This window comes from Cercospora kikuchii, assembly GCF_019650295.1.
Source record: "Cercospora kikuchii DNA, contig_00001, whole genome shotgun sequence".
In the NCBI taxonomy this organism is placed as follows: Eukaryota; Fungi; Ascomycota; class Dothideomycetes; order Mycosphaerellales; family Mycosphaerellaceae; genus Cercospora; species Cercospora kikuchii.
The window spans coordinates 4,913,935-4,933,843 of record NW_025408582.1 but is presented as its reverse complement, the minus strand read 5'-3'; the positions used below and the strand labels follow the sequence as shown (position 1 = coordinate 4,933,843).

General features: G+C 53.6%; 6 protein-coding genes across 7 annotated transcripts; 3 read left to right on the top strand and 3 right to left on the bottom strand.

Moving 5' to 3' along the window:
* Positions 1–163: 163 nt before the first annotated feature.
* On the bottom strand, positions 164–7,790 carry CKM354_000193000 (uncharacterized protein; the record flags this gene model as incomplete). Its single annotated transcript, XM_044797066.1, has 9 exons — positions 164–2,430; positions 2,487–2,788; positions 2,846–3,118; positions 3,172–3,339; positions 3,391–3,490; positions 3,540–6,267; positions 6,325–7,251; positions 7,320–7,540; positions 7,661–7,790. 9 exons carry the CDS (start codon positions 7,788–7,790, stop codon positions 164–166), a joined length of 7,116 nt encoding a protein of 2,371 aa, XP_044653001.1.
* Positions 7,791–11,681: 3,891 nt separating this feature from the next.
* CKM354_000192900 (uncharacterized protein) lies at positions 11,682–13,583 on the bottom strand (the record flags this gene model as incomplete). The annotated part of the gene is made up of 3 exons (XM_044797065.1): positions 11,682–12,853; positions 12,908–13,167; positions 13,222–13,583. 3 exons carry the CDS (start codon positions 13,581–13,583, stop codon positions 11,682–11,684), a joined length of 1,794 nt encoding a protein of 597 aa, XP_044653000.1.
* Positions 13,584–13,921: 338 nt separating this feature from the next.
* On the top strand, positions 13,922–14,387 carry CKM354_000192800 (uncharacterized protein; the record flags this gene model as incomplete). 2 transcript variants are annotated; one of them, XM_044797063.1, is made up of 2 exons in its annotated part: positions 13,922–14,259; positions 14,333–14,387. In XM_044797063.1, 2 exons carry the CDS (start codon positions 13,922–13,924, stop codon positions 14,385–14,387), a joined length of 393 nt encoding a protein of 130 aa, XP_044652998.1. The 2 variants fall into 2 exon arrangements, with proteins under 2 accessions (XP_044652998.1, XP_044652999.1); XM_044797064.1 differs by having other exon boundaries at positions 14,327–14,387.
* A 54-nt stretch (positions 14,388–14,441) lies between these two features.
* Positions 14,442–15,221, top strand: CKM354_000192700 (uncharacterized protein; the record flags this gene model as incomplete). The annotated part of the gene is made up of 1 exon (XM_044797062.1): positions 14,442–15,221. The coding sequence occupies one exon, from the start codon at positions 14,442–14,444 to the stop codon at positions 15,219–15,221; it is 780 nt and encodes a 259-aa protein (XP_044652997.1).
* Positions 15,222–15,480: 259 nt separating this feature from the next.
* CKM354_000192600 (uncharacterized protein) lies at positions 15,481–16,837 on the bottom strand (the record flags this gene model as incomplete). Its single annotated transcript, XM_044797061.1, has 3 exons — positions 15,481–15,700; positions 15,753–16,239; positions 16,348–16,837. The coding sequence occupies 3 exons, from the start codon at positions 16,835–16,837 to the stop codon at positions 15,481–15,483; spliced, it is 1,197 nt and encodes a 398-aa protein (XP_044652996.1).
* Positions 16,838–17,552: 715 nt separating this feature from the next.
* CKM354_000192500 (uncharacterized protein) lies at positions 17,553–19,730 on the top strand (the record flags this gene model as incomplete). Its single annotated transcript, XM_044797060.1, has 2 exons — positions 17,553–18,562; positions 18,620–19,730. The coding sequence occupies 2 exons, from the start codon at positions 17,553–17,555 to the stop codon at positions 19,728–19,730; spliced, it is 2,121 nt and encodes a 706-aa protein (XP_044652995.1).
* Positions 19,731–19,909: the final 179 nt, after the last annotated feature.

The following is a 19,909-nucleotide window of genomic DNA, read 5'->3' as shown; positions in this document are numbered from 1 at the left end:
CAAATCCACAGAATGTAACGAGGGCATGGAGTGTTTGGTAATGCTCAGTCTGCAATGCTTCGATTAATCTATGCTATGCCCGCTAATGCTCCGATTTCCCCCATCTATGCCATTATGCTCATGTTACATTATCATGCTCTATTATATCATCTATTGGTATCGTTCATGGCTTCGTCAGCTGTTCCTTTCGGAAGAATTTGTAAAACCCAACACACAACGCAAGATTAGCAATCAAGCCCACCCAAAACCAAGCCTGCCAAATGGCTTCCGCGCCGCCGCTGATGTCTGGGGAGATGGGTCCAGGTCCGAGTCTGTTCAGTCCAACACCGCGGCCCAGCATTGTTGCGAGAGGCCCAATGACTTGCATCGCTGTAACAGCGAATGCTACGTGTGTTCTTGTCAGCGTGCCGAGCATAATCATGCCCAAACCAACGCCTTGGACGGCATCGAGGACGCCGAGCCACAGCCACAGGGATCGGGAGAGCAGGGCACTCGCAACGTAGACTGTGCCAGTCTCGATGCTGCCAGGAGCCCAAGGAAGCCAGAGACCAATATTGCTGGTACCCCACCAGATTTGAGCCCAGCGAGGAGCTCCAAGACCAATGGCAAACAGCGGCAGAATCCAAGAGTGCGACTTGGACAAATATGCAAACAACCCGCAGAATGCTGCCCAAACGCCAATGAAGAAGAATGCTACCAGCGCAAACACCTGCCATCCGGAGGCGTGCTGGCTGCTGAATAGAAAAGACCAGTTGCGACCATACGGCGCACTGAGGAAGAAGTTCTGCACAATGGCAGTAACGAAGAACCAGAGGATGACCTTTCTTCGCGCGATCGAGCGATAGAAGCTTGGCATCTTTCCTGGTGCTTGTCGATAGTAAGCTGGTAGTCCGGTCCACATAACGAGACAGATTAGCCAGAGTGCGAAGCTAATCGGCAGAGTGATTGCTGTGACCTTCCACGTGCCAACGACAGGATCGCTGTTGACGGTCATGCCCGCAGAGGTGCGACGGGAGAGAAAGCTACCCCAGTACCAGAGAGCTACGACGTAGATTTGCTGGGAGCCTTGGATAAGGCAGGCACGCAATACCCACGACTTGATAGGTGCACCGCCCTCGTCTCCAAAGTTCAATGCGAAAAAGAGAGCTCCAGATGCCGAGGCCAGCGCGTAGAATCCAGTACCGACATTCTGTACCCAGCCCACGCCAACGTATGTCGGAGCGAATCGAGCCAGGCCGACGATGAAAAACGCCAGTCCATAGAAGAAGAATGGTAGTGACAGAGCCACCACCGATGCGAAACGTCGAAACAAGTACCACCACATCATAGAAGCCAGAAGGTAGATGGATGCGACGACGTACAGCTTGGTCGCTGTCTGACCGACCTCTCCAGTAAGCAACGTGATCTGATAGCTGTTGGCTGCGATGATTTGACCGAGAGCCAGGAAATACGCGTAGAGTGGCCATGTGAACACCTTGACTTGCATCCACTTGCCCAGACCTCGAGGTGGCTTGTACTCATCTCCCAGTGCGAAAGCAGAGGTGGTAATGCCTGATTCCTTGATCGAGCTTCCATCGGCGGTCTCAGGTTCAGAGGGCGCGATTGATGCAGGGCGTGACTGCCGGGTGACTAGGGTTGTGGTACTCTCCTGTTTGAGCATACCCAATTTTGCGTTTCTGAACTCGTTGAACCATTCTTTCTCGGACTTGACTAGGAAGTCTTCGATACAGTGGTCGCTTTCGGAGTTTTTGCCATCTAGAGCCTGCAGTTTTCGACTGAAGCGACGATAGAAGTGGCCGTTCGAGTCCGTGAAGAATGGATCGACCTTCTGCAGGTTGAAGTCGTTCTTTTCTCCGACCACGTTTAACAGCGAGAGCCGGGAAGCGGGAAACGAGTTGCGTTTATACTGATCGGGAATGTCTGGTACAGGTGGAGGGTAGCTGCTTCGGTTACCCGTCGAGGTTCCTCCAGGTGTGGTCGGCGTAGAAGGTCGCAGTGGGGTGATTGCGTCTCCGTCCGACCCTGTTAGTGATGGCAATGACTCCATAGATGCGCGAGAAGTAAGGCCGCTTCGGAATCCATCGTCGCTATGGCCGGGACCATCCGAAAATCCGTGGGACGCGTGCCTGGCATTGGCCAGTGTAGGATGAATGCTTGGATGTGGGTGGACAAGGGTCACGGAGGACCAGCCATTTCTTTCCGATACGATCCTGTCGTGAGTTCGAATGGCAGTCGATTGTAAGATTTCCAACTCCTCGACCCACTGGGCAACTGGGAAACGCTGTTTTGCCGAGCGCGCCCTCATCAGTGCTCTGGTTTTCTGCGATGAGCCCATGGCGCCACGGATGGCGTCCTTGAACTGGTGAAGCAAATGCGATGGCGTTGTAGATTCGACCGTGTACCACCAACCTGGCATCTGACCGAGGCCACCTAGGGAGAGAATATTAGCTATGGCTTTGTGTGAGATTAGAGAAGCTTCAACATACCGACTCGTGCACCGACGCCCAGTGCTCCCTTTCTGCCGAATTCGACCGCAACCAAGCCGAAAGGCTCGTCGCGTGATGGAATGAGAGCGAATTCAGCGCCGGAAAAGACGAAAGGAGGCAAAGCTGTGAATACCGGCTTGGAGCATACGCGTTTGGGGTATAACTTCATAAGCCTGTCTAGCTTGAGTGCCGCGAACTTTCCGTGCAAGTCGATAACGGGTCCAATGGCGATCAGCTGAACATTAGGATGAGACTCCAGAATGGCAGGGAATGCGTCCGCGATCAGATCGATGCCCTTTTGCCTATCAAGGGTGTCAGTACTCTTCCAAGCAGTTCGTCGCGCCTTCTCAAGAACTCACATGGACCAGCGTCCCACGAACACGAATAGCTCGGCTTTAGCGTTGAGCTCAAGTCCAGCCCACTCTTGTGCTTGTACACGCCACTCGAGGCGCTGCTGCTCGAAGTCCTCGTCGATTCGGATGTCTTTGTCGGCGACAGCTTTCTTGTCCCAGGCTGCAGTGTCGGAAGGATCTGGGTTTTGTAGTGATTGCACTTCCTTCAATCCCCAAAAGATAGGGTAACGGGTATATGCTCGAGATCCGTACTTCCTTGACACACCGACGGCGCCGAAACTACGAGGTCTGTCAGCGATGGCCACGGCAGAGGCAGTTACGGTGTTACTCACCCTTCTTGATGAATTCGCAGATACGATGCACCAGCGTGGAGCAGGTTGAAGATTTCGCCGAATTGGACGTATTCCGAAACAATGTCAGGTGGTAGATTGAAGACTGAGCAAACCTCATCGCGCTCTTTCTTCGTGCGCATTGGCCACAGTCCCTGGAATTCCGCATTGCTATGGAGAAGTCAGCGTCGGTGTCAACGTACGTGCGTGGGCTTGACCTACTGAAGACTCAGGCACACCGGAATAGTGCGAGGGAGAAGGTATAGAGGTGCGACTGTTCCGTGGTAGTCGTTGATATGGTACATGTCTACCGGGAAGCGGACTGTGAGGGAGTTAGCAATGCACGAACGAGCTTCCTTGACACGACGTACCAAGCGCCTGAGCGATACACTGGTTCCATGCGGAGTAGTAGATTGCTGACTCCAAATCGTCCATGCGTGCTGGATACGGTTCTTCTTTGCTCTGTTGCCTGAAGATTGGTGCGTCCAGGAGAACGTAAGTGATGTTCCGCAGTTTATGGTACTGCACGTTCACGTTGTAGGTCTGACCGAGAACAGCCACGGTCATTGGAAGAGCGACTTCATCGACTGGATACTCGATGCCTCCAACGCAAGGCACAACCCAAATCAGGTCCTGGTGTTCGAGATTCTTGCCCATGAGCTGCGCCATCACACCAAGACCGCCGATCTTGATTTTAATGGCCCAATCCTCGATGTCGTACTCCATGGTCGCGATGAGAACTTTCCGTCGGGCTCCGGACTGTGCCATGATTGCTTCGGTCTTGCGAGAAAAGATGAGCGATTGGCGCTTGAGCTTGGACAAGAGAGACTCGCGTTTCTCACCAGGCATGGGCTGAAGTCGCTTCCTTAATCCGTATGGAAGCAAACGGATGAGACCAAGCTTCTCAGTGATTCCAACTTGATTGAACTTAATCTTGTAGAAGCTCCGGACGAAGATCCATACCGAGAGAGCGGCAGTGATGAGCGGGGTCACCCATAAGGTGAGATAAAGACCAAGTTGCTGCCACATCGAGCCGGTCGGCTCCAGTCGGAACCTTAGACTGCCATCGTTCACAACATACTTCCATGCTATGAAGGGCTTCGGTGGTGGGGCTGTAATGTTCAGAACGACAGGTGCGAGCGAAGAAGGTGGGAGCCGATCCAAGACGGAATCACCATCGATATCTCCCATGACCATGCTCTGATCGGGCTGTCCGTCGGGATTCATGCCCCAGATGTTGATTTGTGTGACAGAACCGTTGTTGCTCCATTCAGCCATATATGTCTTTGACCATGTGTAGTCTTCTGTGAGACGAAACTTGTTGTCCAGGCCTGCATCGAAGCCATAGGCATTGTACGGGCCGTTCAAATGCATGTGAGGAAACCTGCGTGCCTTGCTGCGAAGATCTGCCTGCTGAACATGGCTGGACGATCCCGCGAAGCGGCTGAAGTACTCAACACGGACGTGCTCACCATCCCAAGTCTTGCGGTTGTCTCCAGTGTCAGTGATGTTGTCCAAGCCTCCGCTATAAGGGATCCATTGCGAGAATGAGCCGCCGAAGTCTGTCGAGTAACGGTACAGATCAGATCCTGGGGCAGAGTGGTTCAGCATCAGTTGGCCCTTCTGCTTGACTAGCAGTGCAGTGGAGTAGTTGGCAGATCTGGTGAACACGATCGGGTTGTTCGGTTGACCGACTCGCAGCAGAAAGTGGTCTCGGGCCTCAGTGCTCGAGTTTATTGTAAGCTGATCCGAGGTGATAGCCGCTCTCGGATGGTCGACTGTCATTCGATGGACCCCGTTGGCCACACCCTTCAGCGTCGCAGACCACGACCAAACGGAAGGCACGTGGCCTACCAAAGGTGTAGGGCCTTTCTTGAAAGAGCCGCACCTGACGCTGTCCGGGTCCACGTAAGCAGAGACGCTGCTTTCTGTTTTTGACGAAATGCTGATACTGTTCGTAACGCTTTCGCAGTCCATGTCCGAGGAGAACTCGACTGACACATTGACGTCTTCGGTAGCTGTGGGATCGGTGTTCAAGGACAAAAGACGTGCATCATGTCCAGGAGTGAATTTTGTGATCATTGGTTTGGGACCAATCCACTTTCTGATTGGGACGTAAGCACGGTGGTCATAAGCCGCCATAGTCAACGATTCCAGACATCCATTAAAGTCTGTGGAATTGTCAAACCCGAAAACTTGCGTGCTGTTCAGCAAAGTGTGCTCGTCGAAAGGGTGGAAAAGGTTCTTGACTCTTGTCCCTGCAGGATACGGTGCGATTAAAGACGTCGTATTCAATCCAGTTGTGTTGTCAGTGCAGTCGAAGTGGTACGTCATGCTGGTGTTCACATTCGAGTACACCAGCCAGACCGGAGTTGCAGGGATTGATCTGCTCGCCCTTGTGCTGTTTCCGCGGAAGATGGTGCTGCTGTTGCCATATCGTCCGCCGTTTGCGGTAGAGTTGTTGCCAACCAAAGTTGGTGTGTCAGTCTCATTCACAATGATCGACAGATTCTGCATGCCAACAAATTCAGATCGCAGCACGCTCCAGAGTCCAGTCTCCGTGACAACGCCACTGCTACCTTGATAAGAGACATCCCAGGTCTGATTGGAGAGCTGCTGCAAGAAGAACCCGTCGTTTAGAACAGGATACGCTTCGCGGAGGTGGTACATTCGGCGAAGGATATTGCGCACTGGCGCCGAAGGATCGCGGTGATCAGCGCTCACTCCGTCGTCGTTACAACCGTGCCTGGTGGCATTCCAGGGCATCTTGTAATACTGCGTGGAGTCAAGCCCATAGCATCCATGGGTTTGCCACGCAGTGGCTGTGCTCATTGGCATTCGGCCGAAGATGTAGTTGTCATTTGTTGAGTCAAGCACATAAAACTCCTGCTCTTCGCCCCAGAGAAGTTTCGGCACTCCAGGTAGAAGCAGATTCGTGATGAAATGTCCCAGAAGTTGTCGATGAACGCCATTCTCGATAGCTGGCCATCGGAAAACATCCTGATTCGTGACTCCAAACATGTGACGAGGGTCAAATTTACCGGTGTTCGCGTTGACCATGTCGTTCGTCAACATAAAGGTATTCCATTGATCGACCCACTGCGGTCTATCGTTAGAACATGAAGTCGTAATTGATTTTCACCTGCGAAAACTTACATTGCGAGGCGCATCGTAGCCAGCTTCCAGGTTACCGTCCATACCCAAGAATCTTGTCAATGTCCGATAGACTGTGTAGTGAAAAGCGCCACCGTCCAGAGCATGTTCCTCTTGCGGCCGGAGATAGTACTGCGATGCGTTGGTCGAGTTATGGTTCAACCCGATAGCCACAGTCACATTCTCAGGAATCTGGTCAGGTTGTCGTCCGCGGCCGAAATAGATAGATCCCATAGCATTTCCTCCAGTAACCTCGCCAACGACGAAGAAGTTCTCTTTGCCGTATTTCCTGGCACATCTTCGCATGGCTGCACTTCCAAGAGCCATGGCATCGACCGTTGACTGGATTGCTTTGTCGTAGCGGTATCCATCAAAATCGAGCTGAGCGATCGCAAGGCAGTAAAAGTGTTCGATCTTCGCGCGGACAGGAGGATGCCACTCTCGTAGACGATCCTGCACGGACGCGAACTTCGACAGTTGACGACGATAATCTGGATAGACACCGAAAGCTTCAGTGTCACCGTATTGATCGAAGTCGCTGTTGTAGCAGCCCTCCATCTGGTCCTTGTACTCCGCTTCGATGGGAAACCCCGTCTCGTTCCAGAATCGAGGATATTGGCATGTTTCGTTGTAATTGTTACCAATGTCAAAGTCCATGTACCTCCGAGACGATTTCCACAAGACCTTGTGCTCTTGCAACGAGAATGGGGTCGACTCGTTCAGGTACCCGTCAAAACCGATGAGATCGCCCAGTGTTGCAAAGGTGTTGTCGAGGACCACGTACATGCCGCGGGCGTGGATCTCGTTAATCGCGAGTCTCCACATCTCGATAGTGCCGAAGTGAGGATCGAGAATGGACAAATCGACCGGGCTGTACGAGTCGTATACCCATGGTTGGTTCATGAACGGTGAGCCAGCGATGTAAAGGGCCTGCATTAATTGTTGTTGTTAGCGATCCACCATCGCAAAGTCCGCTGACGTGTAAGTTCATAGCTCACCTTGATTCCCATGCCTTGCAAATAGTCCAGGGTGTCGACCAGACCTTGTAGGTCGCCTCCATGTCGCATCTGGTTGGAGTCTGTGACCCGTTCGAAGACTGTTCCATTGATGTTGTCATTGTATGGATCTCCATTGACAAACCGGTCCAGGAATAATGTGTAGAATGGAAATCTCCAGTTCTCTGGCGAAGCTGTGTAGTTGTGCCCGGTCCATTCGCCCCCTGGAACAGTCGCGTCAGCGCATGTCTCAGCTAAATATCCGCGATCGAAGTACTCCAATCGACATATTCATGCCCTTGCTTTGGTTCAATCTTTCGGAATCAGATGGCTGCTTTACTCACAGAAATCCAAGGGGTTCACGCCCGTCTGATTCTGGTTCAAGTTGTATTCGGTGAGAGCGGGATCATACTTGTACGCTGTCGTACGAACGACAAGTAACAAGCATGTGATTATCCATGCCATGAACTCCATAGCAGAACGCCGTAGAGCACAAGACACAGATTGTCTAGCAGAGAAAACAAGAACACCAACGATCGCCCTACGGATGCTAGAGGAGCATGATGGCGGCCTCTAATTCTTCTGCACAACGCCACAGAAAGGTTGAATAGCATGGCCATCGTGCTGTCGTTGACACGAGCCGGTGCCGAAACAGAGGTCCTGAAGGAGACACTTTTTTGGGCGCAGCCTAGAGCGCCGCTGGCCAAAAGGGTAGGCTGGCTCGGCTGAGCATGCAGGCGTGGTGCTCGAAGCATGTGCTGGGAGGCATGGACCAACCCCTAGAGACGTCTGACATCGTTGGGACTGCTCAAGCACCGAGAACAGACGACGGGGCTCCTTCATCTCGCCAGCCTGACGCGAGTGACGGAGTGATGAGTGCACACGCATGCAGGCTCCACGTGGTAGCCAGAAAAGGGAAATTTGACCAATGCAGGCCATCATCAGTGGTGGCATGCCGGTATCTCGGTGCGGTCTACTCTAGCCCAAACGCAGCTGGGCGAAGCTGCAAGAGCTGCAAGAGCTGTGAGATTTGCCTAGGTAGCCATATTCGTGACCATTCCGACGTGTTCATGCCACTGAGTTGTAAGCCCGAACACACGACCGTGCCGCCGACGGTTCGAGAATGTCGCAGTACCTTTCGTCAGTACTTCCCAACAGAGCATTTCCACGAAATGACTGGTGGGCCGGCTGCTGAATCGAAGTCGCGCACGTGGCTCCCGAGCTGCAGAGTCCAAAGTAGGAAACGTCAACTGCAGATGAATTGCCTGTTGCGACTCGATTAGCTCCTGACAGCGAAGGATCCTTATCACCAACGTAGATATAGACTCTCAAGCCGCTTCTTGCGCGCGACACCTGCGTTGCTCGGCCACTCACCAAGCGGTGGCGTACAGGACGTCGCGAGCTTGCTCGACAAACCCTGCCCCGAGAACATTAAAGAACGTTCAAGACACATGGGTGGCGGTCGCGCATTGCGTCAGTTCGTTATTCCGGCGAGTCCCTACATCGCCCCGCCATGGACACATCTCTGCACCTTCGGGAAGACATTTGCCTAGTGTTGCACAGGAATACATATTCCGATCACTCTCTCTGCAGCAGCTTCGGTGCCGCTCAGGCACGATGTGGCCAGGAGCAGCGTCAGCGCCAGCAGTGTCTCCACTATTGACTAAAGCTTCCATTATGCCGGGCTTGCGACAACTCGTGTTCAGTGCAAGCTGATGGGTTGTTCAGGCCAAGGGCCTCCGAGCAAAGCCGCCATGGCAGATTCGAGGATGAAGTGATGTTGAGAAGGATGCGGCTCTGCAATTTCGACGGCTGGAAGGCCCAAAAGCGCCTCGCTGAGCACGCTAGCCAACGTGGCGGGTCAGTAGCGCCAAACTCTCATCTCCATCACACTCAGATCTTCCACTTCTGCTGACTCGTCAGTACGGCGAAGCTCAAAGCGGCAAATACAGTATGTCCCGCTGCCCTAGGGAAGCCCGATCAGGACATTACAGCTCGCGATCTTGACAGCTAAATCGCTATGTCTTCGCACCACTTTGTCGAGGTTTACGATTCACAAAGACATTCGATTTCTGGCTAGAAGGGCTGTTCTAGGCCATGCTGCCATGTTGCCGACATTGCGGGCATCGCAGAGAAGCCGTGAAGGACGGAACACGTTGAACTGGATCGAAGGTGGTCAGCCAATCTTCTATGAGGTCCAAGATTGGCCGAGACATGGACCAGTTGCAGTCAGCCGGTTCCGGCAACTGAGCGAGAGAACTGCACATGCACACGCGCGGACAGGTCAATTTTGACTGCCGAAGTGCCGCCAGCGCGTGTCTGAAAATTAGAGCGGTTGCTCTTCTCACCAACAGCTCGATGCGGTTGACTCGAACAGTCCCATCTGTAAGTCATGTCCTGTCAGCCTGGTGCATACTTGTGCCAGAGCCACTGCTCGGGCCTGCGTCTCAGACATCCAGGCAACTCTGGCTCGATGCCCTGCGTCCTTGTGTGAGGGAGGGTTCGATGGGACTGCATCGCGCCAGGCAGAGCGGGACATACGCAGGCGGCAGGCCGTGATGGATTCCGGTCAGCCCACCATTGTGACTAGCGCTCACCTGCACGCCAATATCACAGCCACCAGCCCCGAATTGCGCTCAATTTCTCACTTTGTACTCCACGATGGGACGTAGCCGAGACGAGTTTGGCCATGGCGTGATTTAAGGAAGACGCTTCGTTCTCCACTCTCTCCTCCAGCGCGCGCAGGTCCACGTACACGTCGCACGTTGGGATGGGCCAACCTCTAGCACGGCTGCTCGGAATTCCGACTACCAGGAAGCAGAAAATTCCACGCTGTATCCACAGCACCGGAGGATGGATGCATGTTCTGCACAGAGGCTTTTCCGGGCACTCGGGCTCTGTGACTGCTGTCCGAGATACGAGCTTGTCACTTTCCCGTCCCAATGGTTTGGAGACTGCATGGCTTATCGCATGATTTGGATTCCAGCGTCCCTGCTTCGCATTCTCGTTTGCTGAGTTCCGTGAAAATGTTCCTTTCACACGTTACTTCCGGCATGTCTCGCTTCTGCGAGCTTGACAGCCGTGTGCATTCGTCGCTGCCGGGCCTCGAGTGTCTCGGCGCCTGAGCGCAAGACTCACACGTGGGTTCGAACTTCTGCTGCAACCGGCAGGCACGGTGCATGTCAGGATTCGCGGCTCGCAGGTCCGGATCCGAAAATGGGACGCCCGAATCATCGCCACTGCAGGTGATTACTCCATTGAGACGGCGGGAGAATCGGTAGAACAATGACTGTGGTGAGGCTCTCAGCGATCGTAGCACGCCATCTAAAACGTCGCATCGCTTGTCAATCGCTCCACGTGTTTGTGCTTCACTCGTGGCCTGTTATCTTCCGTATTTGGCGCAGACGTGCAGGTGTCCACGTAGCGATCGCTTTCATTCGTGCTTCCGTGCCAGCAGACGACAGAAAGGCTAAAGGATGCAAAGTCGTATCAGCCTTTCCTCAACAGAATCCTGGTAGAGTAGCGAGCAACGCCGACAATGCAGCGTGGTCCCCTGTGGGCGACCATAATGAAAGATGGGGCGTTATTGCACGCGCGTCGATGAATGATGCTCCAGGTGATGAAGGAGGTGAAGTTGGAAATATCCTGGTCTGTTGACCATGCCCGAGCCGCCCACTGAGAGTGCAGCGCGACTGCCAGGTTTACAGCGCCAAGACATTACTTTATGGCCTAATACATGACTTAGCCCGCCGTAGGAGGTAGCTTCCATCGATTGCACTTTCTACACAATGCAGGGGCACTCTGTAGATACTGCTCAAGATGCAGCCTTCGAAGTGTGAAATGCGGGCAATCTCGAAATGTACTTACATCAATTCCGTACGCTGACCGGGCGCCCAGAAACTTGTAACGAATGGCCAATCGCCTGTAAAGAAGACAATACATGCACTACCTGCACACTGTTCGATTGTTACAAGGAGAAAGTCCATCACTTCATTTCCACCAGCAGCCGCAGAGGTGGAAGCCTATCACTGCAATCATATCCCGTCTGGCTTGCATACAGAATAGGCCTATAGCCGGTGGCTTGTCGCCACTTGCAAGCCGCCTGCACAGGATGTCGTGGTCCTATGTAGGGGCTCCGGGACGGCTGCATCAGCGCGAAAGGCTAGCAGAAAACAAGGCAGAAAGCAGAATTTGAAGCCCACAGCTCCGCGGAGGCAGACCTGATATCAGTGCAAGCTCGTTCCCGTCCCAGTGCCATTCGCGACGATGGTAGCACCGTCGCTGGACACGACATGCTTCATTGTATCCCACAGAGCCAGCTTCAGCACTTTCTCCTGTCGCGAAAGTGAGATGACACAACAAGCCCTAAGCCCACACAACCTCAACCTCCAATTCCGGCTCTGCAACTTCGCACCGCGCCCGCAGTTTCTTCAACATCTGCTTCATAGCAGCTCGTCCTCCATCGCCCCGAAGTATGCGACAATTCAATCTTGGACCATCGCCTCCTGCTTCCAACGCCTGCACCTTCAGCTGAGCAATGCGACCCCCAAACTGAGCCACCTCCTGAGGTAGATGAGCTTCGATAAGCTGAAAGAAGGCTTCAACAGTGGGAAAGTTTTGCATTTCGGCATAGTCATCAACATCAAGCTTCACGTTCCAGTTCGAAGGTGTATTCCAGTTGATTCGAAAAGTAGCGCGACCGAGATTATCATGTTGTCCGGTGCTGGACTCGGTATGTGCGATTGCAGAGCCGGTACTATGCTGCCTGGAGGTACTCTCTGCCGCGAGATAAGGGAAAGGCGCTGCGGCTGACCTCTCCTGAGACTTGGAACGCCTTAATGGAGCCTCGATAGATGGCAACGCCGATGTCGGTCCGTGTTCAGTATCGCGAGGGGACATTTGGCCTTGCGTTTGTCTTGACAGATCCACCTTTGGCTCACGGCTGCGCGAAGAAGCGGAAAGCGCATGGATGGCATTGAATAAGGCCAGTTGCTCAGCATAATTGCTGCTCTCGTCTTCGTTACGGAGCATGCTTGTAGTGTTATCCTCCCCTCTGGGACACAGATGCGGAATTGTGCTCTCATTTCTGCTGCTTCCATCTTGTGCATGGAGCACGCTTGCCGTCTCATTGTCCCTTCTGGTATCCAAATGCGGAGCCAGGCTTGCATTTCTGCTGCTCTCGTCTTGCTCCTGGGCCATGTCTGTCGCGTCATCCTCTCCTCGGGCTTCAAACTGCGGGATGGAGCTTGCCTTTCTGCTGCATACCGGATTGGGTATCAATGCGGTCTCCTCATCCCAAGTGTCTTCAACATCAGAGTCCGGGCTTGCACTTATGTTGCGGATCAGGCTGGTGATAGCACAGGCTTGGTCATTCGGCTCAACAGTTCCCTGTCGTGTCGTTGTCATTGGAGTGGTGGAGACTCGCGCATCGCAGCGCACCGAAGACCTCGTACAGTCCGAACGATCGGAGCTGAGGCTGCTCACATCGTCGTCTGAAGGACCATAAACTGCTGCAATTGTTGCCAGTCTGGCAGGGGCTATATTGAGTGTGAGCATTAGTGATGGTCCCGCACGCTGGTCATTATGCCCACCAGCGATGTCTCCAGGTTCGCCTGTTGATCCAGTCTCATCCGCTGCGATCTCAAGATCAGAGGCTTTCGCACGCTTGCGTGAAGGTCCCGGTGGCTCGTAATCATTGTCGTCTCCTAGTGGATGGTGAATTGCTCTCTTGACCGGTCTTCGTTCTACTGCAACGCCTGACCCAGATTTAGACTTGCATAGTCCATGTTGAAGATTTCGAGCCCGGGTACGGCACTTTTCGGCGATCCACGCCACGAAATAGTCTTCGAGACTGATGACGATTCAGTGGGTCGCTCTCAAACAAGTACGATTCAAGTCTACTCACATTTCGCGATCTTCTTTCTCGTTATGATACAAGTCCCGCGGATAGAGGCCGTCCCAGTTGTTTGAAGCAGCTTCTACAAGCCAGGCCGTTCTGTCGGTGTCCGCGGACGGCCATAGATTTGGTGCAAGTCTGTCGAAAGCGCGCTCGATCCTGACTCTTGCATCTGCGCTGATGTCGAGCTCGGTTGATTCTATGGCCTCGGACACTTGATCGATTATGGGATCCACCTCCCAACGTAAAGCTTCAAACGGCCCATCTTCCCAGGTTCGCGCGAAGATACGGCCTGTGCGAAAGCCCATTTGTCGCTCCAATTTGCCAGTGTTGGCTCTGGTCTTGCCAGGCTCCGCCCTAATTCTGTGCATGCTGATGGGTTTGGAGGCGAGTTTTGGCCCGCGAACCGGTCGTCAAGACGCGCGACGCGCTCTCTGCGACCTAACTGAGGTCGATGCGGCTGATGAAGAAGTGACAAGCAGAATCCCCGTCAATGTGCAGGCGGCAAACGCTATGCTTGCTTGCAGGCTTGGCGGCAACATAAGACCTGTCATGTTACACGACGTCCAGCGGCCCACGCATGTCGGATAGCTGCAGTTTGCCTCAAGACGCCAGTGCGTTTACAAGACGCGTCCCAAAGTTTCATCTTCGCGTCAAGGATTGGGATGAGCTCACCTCAAAGTGCCGACTTTTCGACTTAACCTGCAACATGGTGCCGACAATCAAAAGCCTCGAGCACGCGCTCGGCTTCAAGTGGAAGTCGCACGGGGGCATGCACCGAGCGACAGAAACTCCGTTGCCCCTGGTCGAAGAAGCCATCGAAGACCTGACAGCAGAGCTCAGCGACGCATGGGTAAGGAACAGACACGTTATCCCAGACGAGGAAGAGCTGGAATGCATCGATACGCACTTCGACCGCATTGGTCCCGAGCTGTGGCCCGACGAGGGATTCAATCGAAACACCTGGCTTGTCGATGCCAACGAAGAGGACTTTGGCGGGTTGTATCCTCGTAACTTGTACTTCTCCGTACCCGAGGACTATGATTTGTGCGTCCCCTTCCCCCAGGCCCCATGGAGTCTCGCATCGGACAGAGCATAGCGCTAACAGTCTCAGGCTCAGGCAAAGCTTCCAGGAATTGCTTCTGTACAAAGTGGGCATACGCTTCTACGAGTAACGCTACGAGCAACGCCGCAAAGAAGTACCGTGCGAAGACCAAGACAGCTCTGCGATGCACGAAGGCCCGCCGAGAGAAGTAACGCGGGAAGATGAATGCCCCAACGCACCCGATCAGACTTCTTCCGCCAAGCCACAGAGAAGGTTCTCCCCTGTCACTCGATCCGCCCTACGCAAGCACATCTTAACTGCCTTTCTACAATCCGAGAGCAGCGAAGTGGATGAGCTGCCTGCGGAAGTGCTCTTTGCCATCGCGGCCGCCGTACTCGACGACAAACCCACATACAAGTGGCGAGGTACCAGTTACAACGTACCGGAACATATGCTGGCAGTTGGGAAAGAGATCATTGAGCAATTCTCGAAATCGCCAGAAGACGAGCTCCATCCCGCAGTCAGCTCCGCAAACGCTCGCTGCGAAGTCATCGACCTCGACCTATTATCCAGTGACATTGAGGAGGAAGACATCCCAGAAGAGAGAACACCGTCCTCGCCAGAGATCCTTCCAAGCCAGCACAATCGAGCAATGCCTCGTAATCTCGCAGAAATGCGGGCCATCTTATCGACAATCAACCTTGAAGTGCAATATTGCGTTCGCCAAGATGACTCTCCCGTCGTGTCTCTCCGCGGTTGTTACACCTCTGCAAAACTATTCGAGCGTATCCAAGCCAGCATCCCCGAAGATGCTCAGCTTTGCGAAGTCCAAGCGTTCATTGTCTATTTACAAGGAGTGCGCGAAATTCGCGTCCGTAAAGACCATGAGCCGGACTTCCAAAAGCTCGTCCACAGGATGATTTGCGAAGACGTGCACGAGGGCTTCGTGGCAATCGAATGGTAGCCCCACAGTGAACTACGGGTGGAGGGAAGGAAAGCCTGGGATTCTGAAGTCGCGACTGGCTTCACACCAGTTTTAATTCACTCCATGGCAGGCGGAAGCTCGACCAACAGCAGGATCCGTAAACGACGAGACGAGGCCAATTGGAAGGTGGCCTTGCGGACATCTTTGTCTTCATTCGTGTCAAATGTTACATGCTTTTTGTCATGCGCCGCGACTGACGGCTTCTCTACTGTACAATACGTTCATAGCTCATAAATGCCTACTTCTTCAGCAACTCCTCGGCTTGCTTTGACTTCTTCTCAAGCACCTTAGACAGCTCCTCGATCGTCTCCTTCCCCAGCTTCTGTGCCTCAGGTCCCTTGGTCTCTGCGGCTTCCTTGAGCTTCATGATTTGAGGCAGAATCTGAGAGCCATTCGGGATTGCGTCGAGCCAGCCCGACAGCGCGCCGTTGGAATACTGGTCGGCCTTCTTCTTGGCGCTGTTGACATGTCAGTGATACGTCGAATTGATCAAGGAAGGATTGGGCTTACTCCTGCACGTATTGCTCGAGGCCGCGAGTGCTACCGCTCTGCACAGCAGTGCGGACCTTGTCCACAATGTCGGAAACATTGCCAGATTTAATGGTGTCCAAATTCTGCTCGACAAACTTCTTCACGTCTTGGTTCTTCTCCAAAAGTGGCTTGATCTGTTCGTATCCGGCGTCCCAGCTCTTGTCGCCGAGCTGCTTTAGATCCTGTGTCTTTTCCTGCAGCAGCTTGTAGGCACGTGTCACGGCATCTGCGCTTGCACCCGACTTGACAATTTTGGAGACCTCGCTGAAGGTATCGTCCACTTGCTTCTTGGCCTCGGGGCCTAGTCTGTCTCCTAGCTGCTTGAGCTGATCGAACTGGCCGCCAAGCTTCTCCTTCAACTCTGGGTGATTGTCGATGATCTGTTGTGAGGCATCTCCAGCGAGATCGGTCAGTTGGCCGAGGCGCTTGGACAGGATTGCCCAGATGTCGTTGATAGTCTCGATGCCTAGAGATGTTAAGTCCATGTTAGTCTACACCTTCCTGTATTCCGTTTGTAGTCTTTGGCCGCCACAAGGGCTACGCATCTGAACAGACGGGGAGGGGTCAAACGTACTAGCACCCTTCTTTTGGGCAGCTTCACGGAGCTCCTCGTACGTAGCGCGAGCGATTTCGTTGAACTCTTTCTCATGCTTGTTGCGGATCGCTTCGAGATCCTTGAATGAGCTGTCGACAAGCTGTCGGCCGCCAGGCACGAATGCCGCGTACTTCTCAGCGACCTGGCGTATTGAACCCAGGACATCGTTGCTCTGAGGCTTTAGCTCGGCAAGTTGTTGCTTGATTTGCTCGGCTGCAGTGTCAACATAGCTCTTTGCTTGCTGGGTCGTGTTGACAACGGTTTTCGCGCCGCTGAAGTAGTAGTATCCGTACCCGAGCGCGAAGACGGTGGCGCCTCCGATGAGACCACCGGTGAGAGCCTGCCCACCTCCGCTCTGTGGTGCTGGCGAAGGCGCCGAATCTGCAAAGGTGCGTCGTAGGGACTGGCGGGGAACGGCGGAGCTGCGAATGGCGCGCGCGGCGCGTGGTGCTGTGCGTGATCCGAACATGGCTGCGGCGGTGAAGAGGTGAAGAGGGTGGAGTGGAATTGGGGAGGTAGGAGAGTCTATGAAGAGGGCGAACCTACCGTGGCAACGTTGAAGCAGCCTTATGCTTTCATGGTCTCGCAGCAGCCACAACTTTGCCTTTGCTACGACAGAGTGACGGAAGTGACGACGGATGAGAGCAAGCAGGGAAGGAATGAGCTCACGGGCGCGCTTGCCGGCCTTGGCAGGAACCACTTGCGGCCCACTCCTCTCACGCCTCCGCTCTCCGCATCATCATCACCGCATATGAGGTAAATACATCCCATTGACAACGACAACGACTTGCCCAAGTTCATCCTGCTCGAGATGGCACGCAAGAGCTACGGAGAGCGTTCAAGCAAATCACTCCATTCTTGCAGGTGGAGGCTACGGCATTCTGTTTACATGTGAACAATGACACTTGTCCACGATGCGCGTCAATATGTTTTCCTCTGGCTGTCCAGATGGTGCTCGACACCGCCGACTACGCTCTGGCAGTCCGTGGCTTCTTCCTTAGACAAAGGTGAGTGCCCAAACGCTGGAGCAGACACTTCGCCGGATCCGGAAACATTGCCTTGTGCCGTCTTCACACAAAGAAGGACGGCATGAGATTTGTGGTAGAAAGACGGCGAATCGCCGTCTCCTAGAGAAGTATTATCCTCGTCTGGTTGTACTTCTCGCAGGACGCCAATCGTTCAACATGCCAGCTGCCACACGATCGAAGGGGCCAGTAGGGCCTATGCAGTCGTTACCAGCGAAGACACGAAAGCCGCGAGGTAAATCAACGTCAGCTGCGAACGCACCCAAGCCAGCAGCAGATGCACCCGAGACAGCAGCAAACGCACGGGATCCAGAAGCACGTGAACGAAAGAAAGCAGCAGATGGACCAGCAGCTCCGCTCGCCGTCACGGGGTCGCCTTCAGCCCCCGAACAACCACAAGCTTCTGTGTCCCCTCCGACTGCAAGGCCTACGGCACCGATCTCGTCCAGTACACGTAGACTCAAAACACCGACGCCACCTGGTGATCGCCCTCATACTTCAGCAAGACCCAGTCCTGCTAAAGTACTCAGGACAACCCAAGATGGGACGCTCAAAGATTATCGACCGGTGACTGGCGCTAATTCTCCCGATCTTGGCCCTGTCACGAAGGAAGATGGCTCACGCTATGTCGGTGAAGAAGATCATCTCTCGCGCAGAAGAAGGGCATTGTCAACTTCGCCTGACGGATGCCGAACAACACGTGGAGCCCGCTACAGCCCTCCCAGGAGGTCACCGACTCTGATTCCAAGTTCCAGTGACTACGTAGCAAGATCCGGGGCCATTCCCTACGAACCTCCAGAGCCGCGAAGAGAACAGCCTCAAAAGGCCTTTTTCCGATCTTGGCCTAATGTGCTCACCTCGCTGGCAGCACTCCTTTTAGCTGCTTGGTTGGTCGTTGCCGATCCCGGGAACTGGCAAGCGCAAGCAAAGCTGAGGTTCATGAATCAACAATATCATGATAGCAACGCTAGACGTATTATGATCGACCCTCTTGGTACGTCTCACATTGTAGAAGTCAACGACATAAGTCTATCGGTCAGTCAGTTTTGTGTACCAAATGCCGGCGGCTCAGGTACCACGTTGGGCATTGCGAAGGGAGTCATTCTCAACGTGGCAAATTTCCGGGAGTGGAACGATCTCGTGAGAAAATCAAGAGAGCCCGAGATAAGGTATGCTCATAGCGGTTTCTACGCCTGCTACCTGAAATGAGACTGACGTATGCGTAGCGCTCTTTACGACATGTTTCATAATAAGATCCCAGCAGCTGAGAAGACCGCGCAGCTTTCCACAGAATTAGAGGCTCGCATGTGCGAGTTCGCAGATGAGCTCGTGGGCAAAGGTCTCGCTCACGAGAAGACTCGTTCACTTGCATCGAAGCTCCGAAGCTACCGAGAAAGCGCAACGAGGTTGAACCCGACCAAAACTCCTGATTCAAACAAAGCCTATGAGATGGCAAAGCGACTGTGGGCCGCCGCGAGACCAGGCGACTGGGACCACGGTCTGGTCGAGGAAGTCTTCACAGACCTCAAGGAATATCTGCAGAGCCAACAGCAGCTCGCGCTTGGCATGTCCCAGCAATCCGGCGAAGTATTCGCAGACTATTCAAGGTTCATCAAGTTCTACCGCGGATATCAAAAGCAACCTGGCCATGCCGACTACCATCGGCAAGTTGCTTGCAATAATATCTATGAGAGGAAATGGCCCAATTGGGGGTACAATTGCGACAGGAAATCTCACGCCCATCTGCTTGCTCCAGTCAAAGGCGACCGCGATCCTGCCATCATGTGGTCGATGGCATCGCAGTATTATCTCCAAGAGGCCGGAACTATCTGGAACAACTACGCCAAGCACCTCGAAGACGGACTTTCTCTGCTAGCCGACATGCCCAAACTGAAGAAAGACTTGGCTGCAGAAGGCATTCCAGCTAGAATCGAGCATCTCGTATCTCTTCTCGACAACTTGGCGAATCAAGCCGACAATACAGCCGTGCTCTTACAAGACGCCTACGAGAGGAAATATGCCGTTCCCATTGATTTCGAGGCCAAGCCTGATGATGGAATCATCAGATACACTCGCCCTCAGTCAGGACGTTGCAACGCTTGTAACGAGCGCACACTATCTTCGTGGTCGTCTTCGTCAATTGCTAGGGCTTCGGCGGATGAGCTATGGTCAAGCTTGTATGACAACGATGACGAGCAAGCAATGGAGACGACAAAACCGGCGTGGGCATCACACTTTGCGATCACAGGCTCAGCAGATTCGCGACCAACCTCTGAGCGACGCCCAGAGATAACAACTTCGACGCAGCGCGTGAAAATTGTAGACGTTCACTTCTAGCTGCATCTGTCAAAGTATAGACTTCCATAGCTTGGTAATACAAATGTTTCTCTTTCCATATCAAGTTTCAGCCGCCAGTGAGCGTAGCTGCCTCTGAGTGCAACCGCATGTCGCTAAGCCAATCAGCAAAACCCTTCATGGATGGAGAGCCAATCTGGTGAGGCGCTTGCACTCAGAGG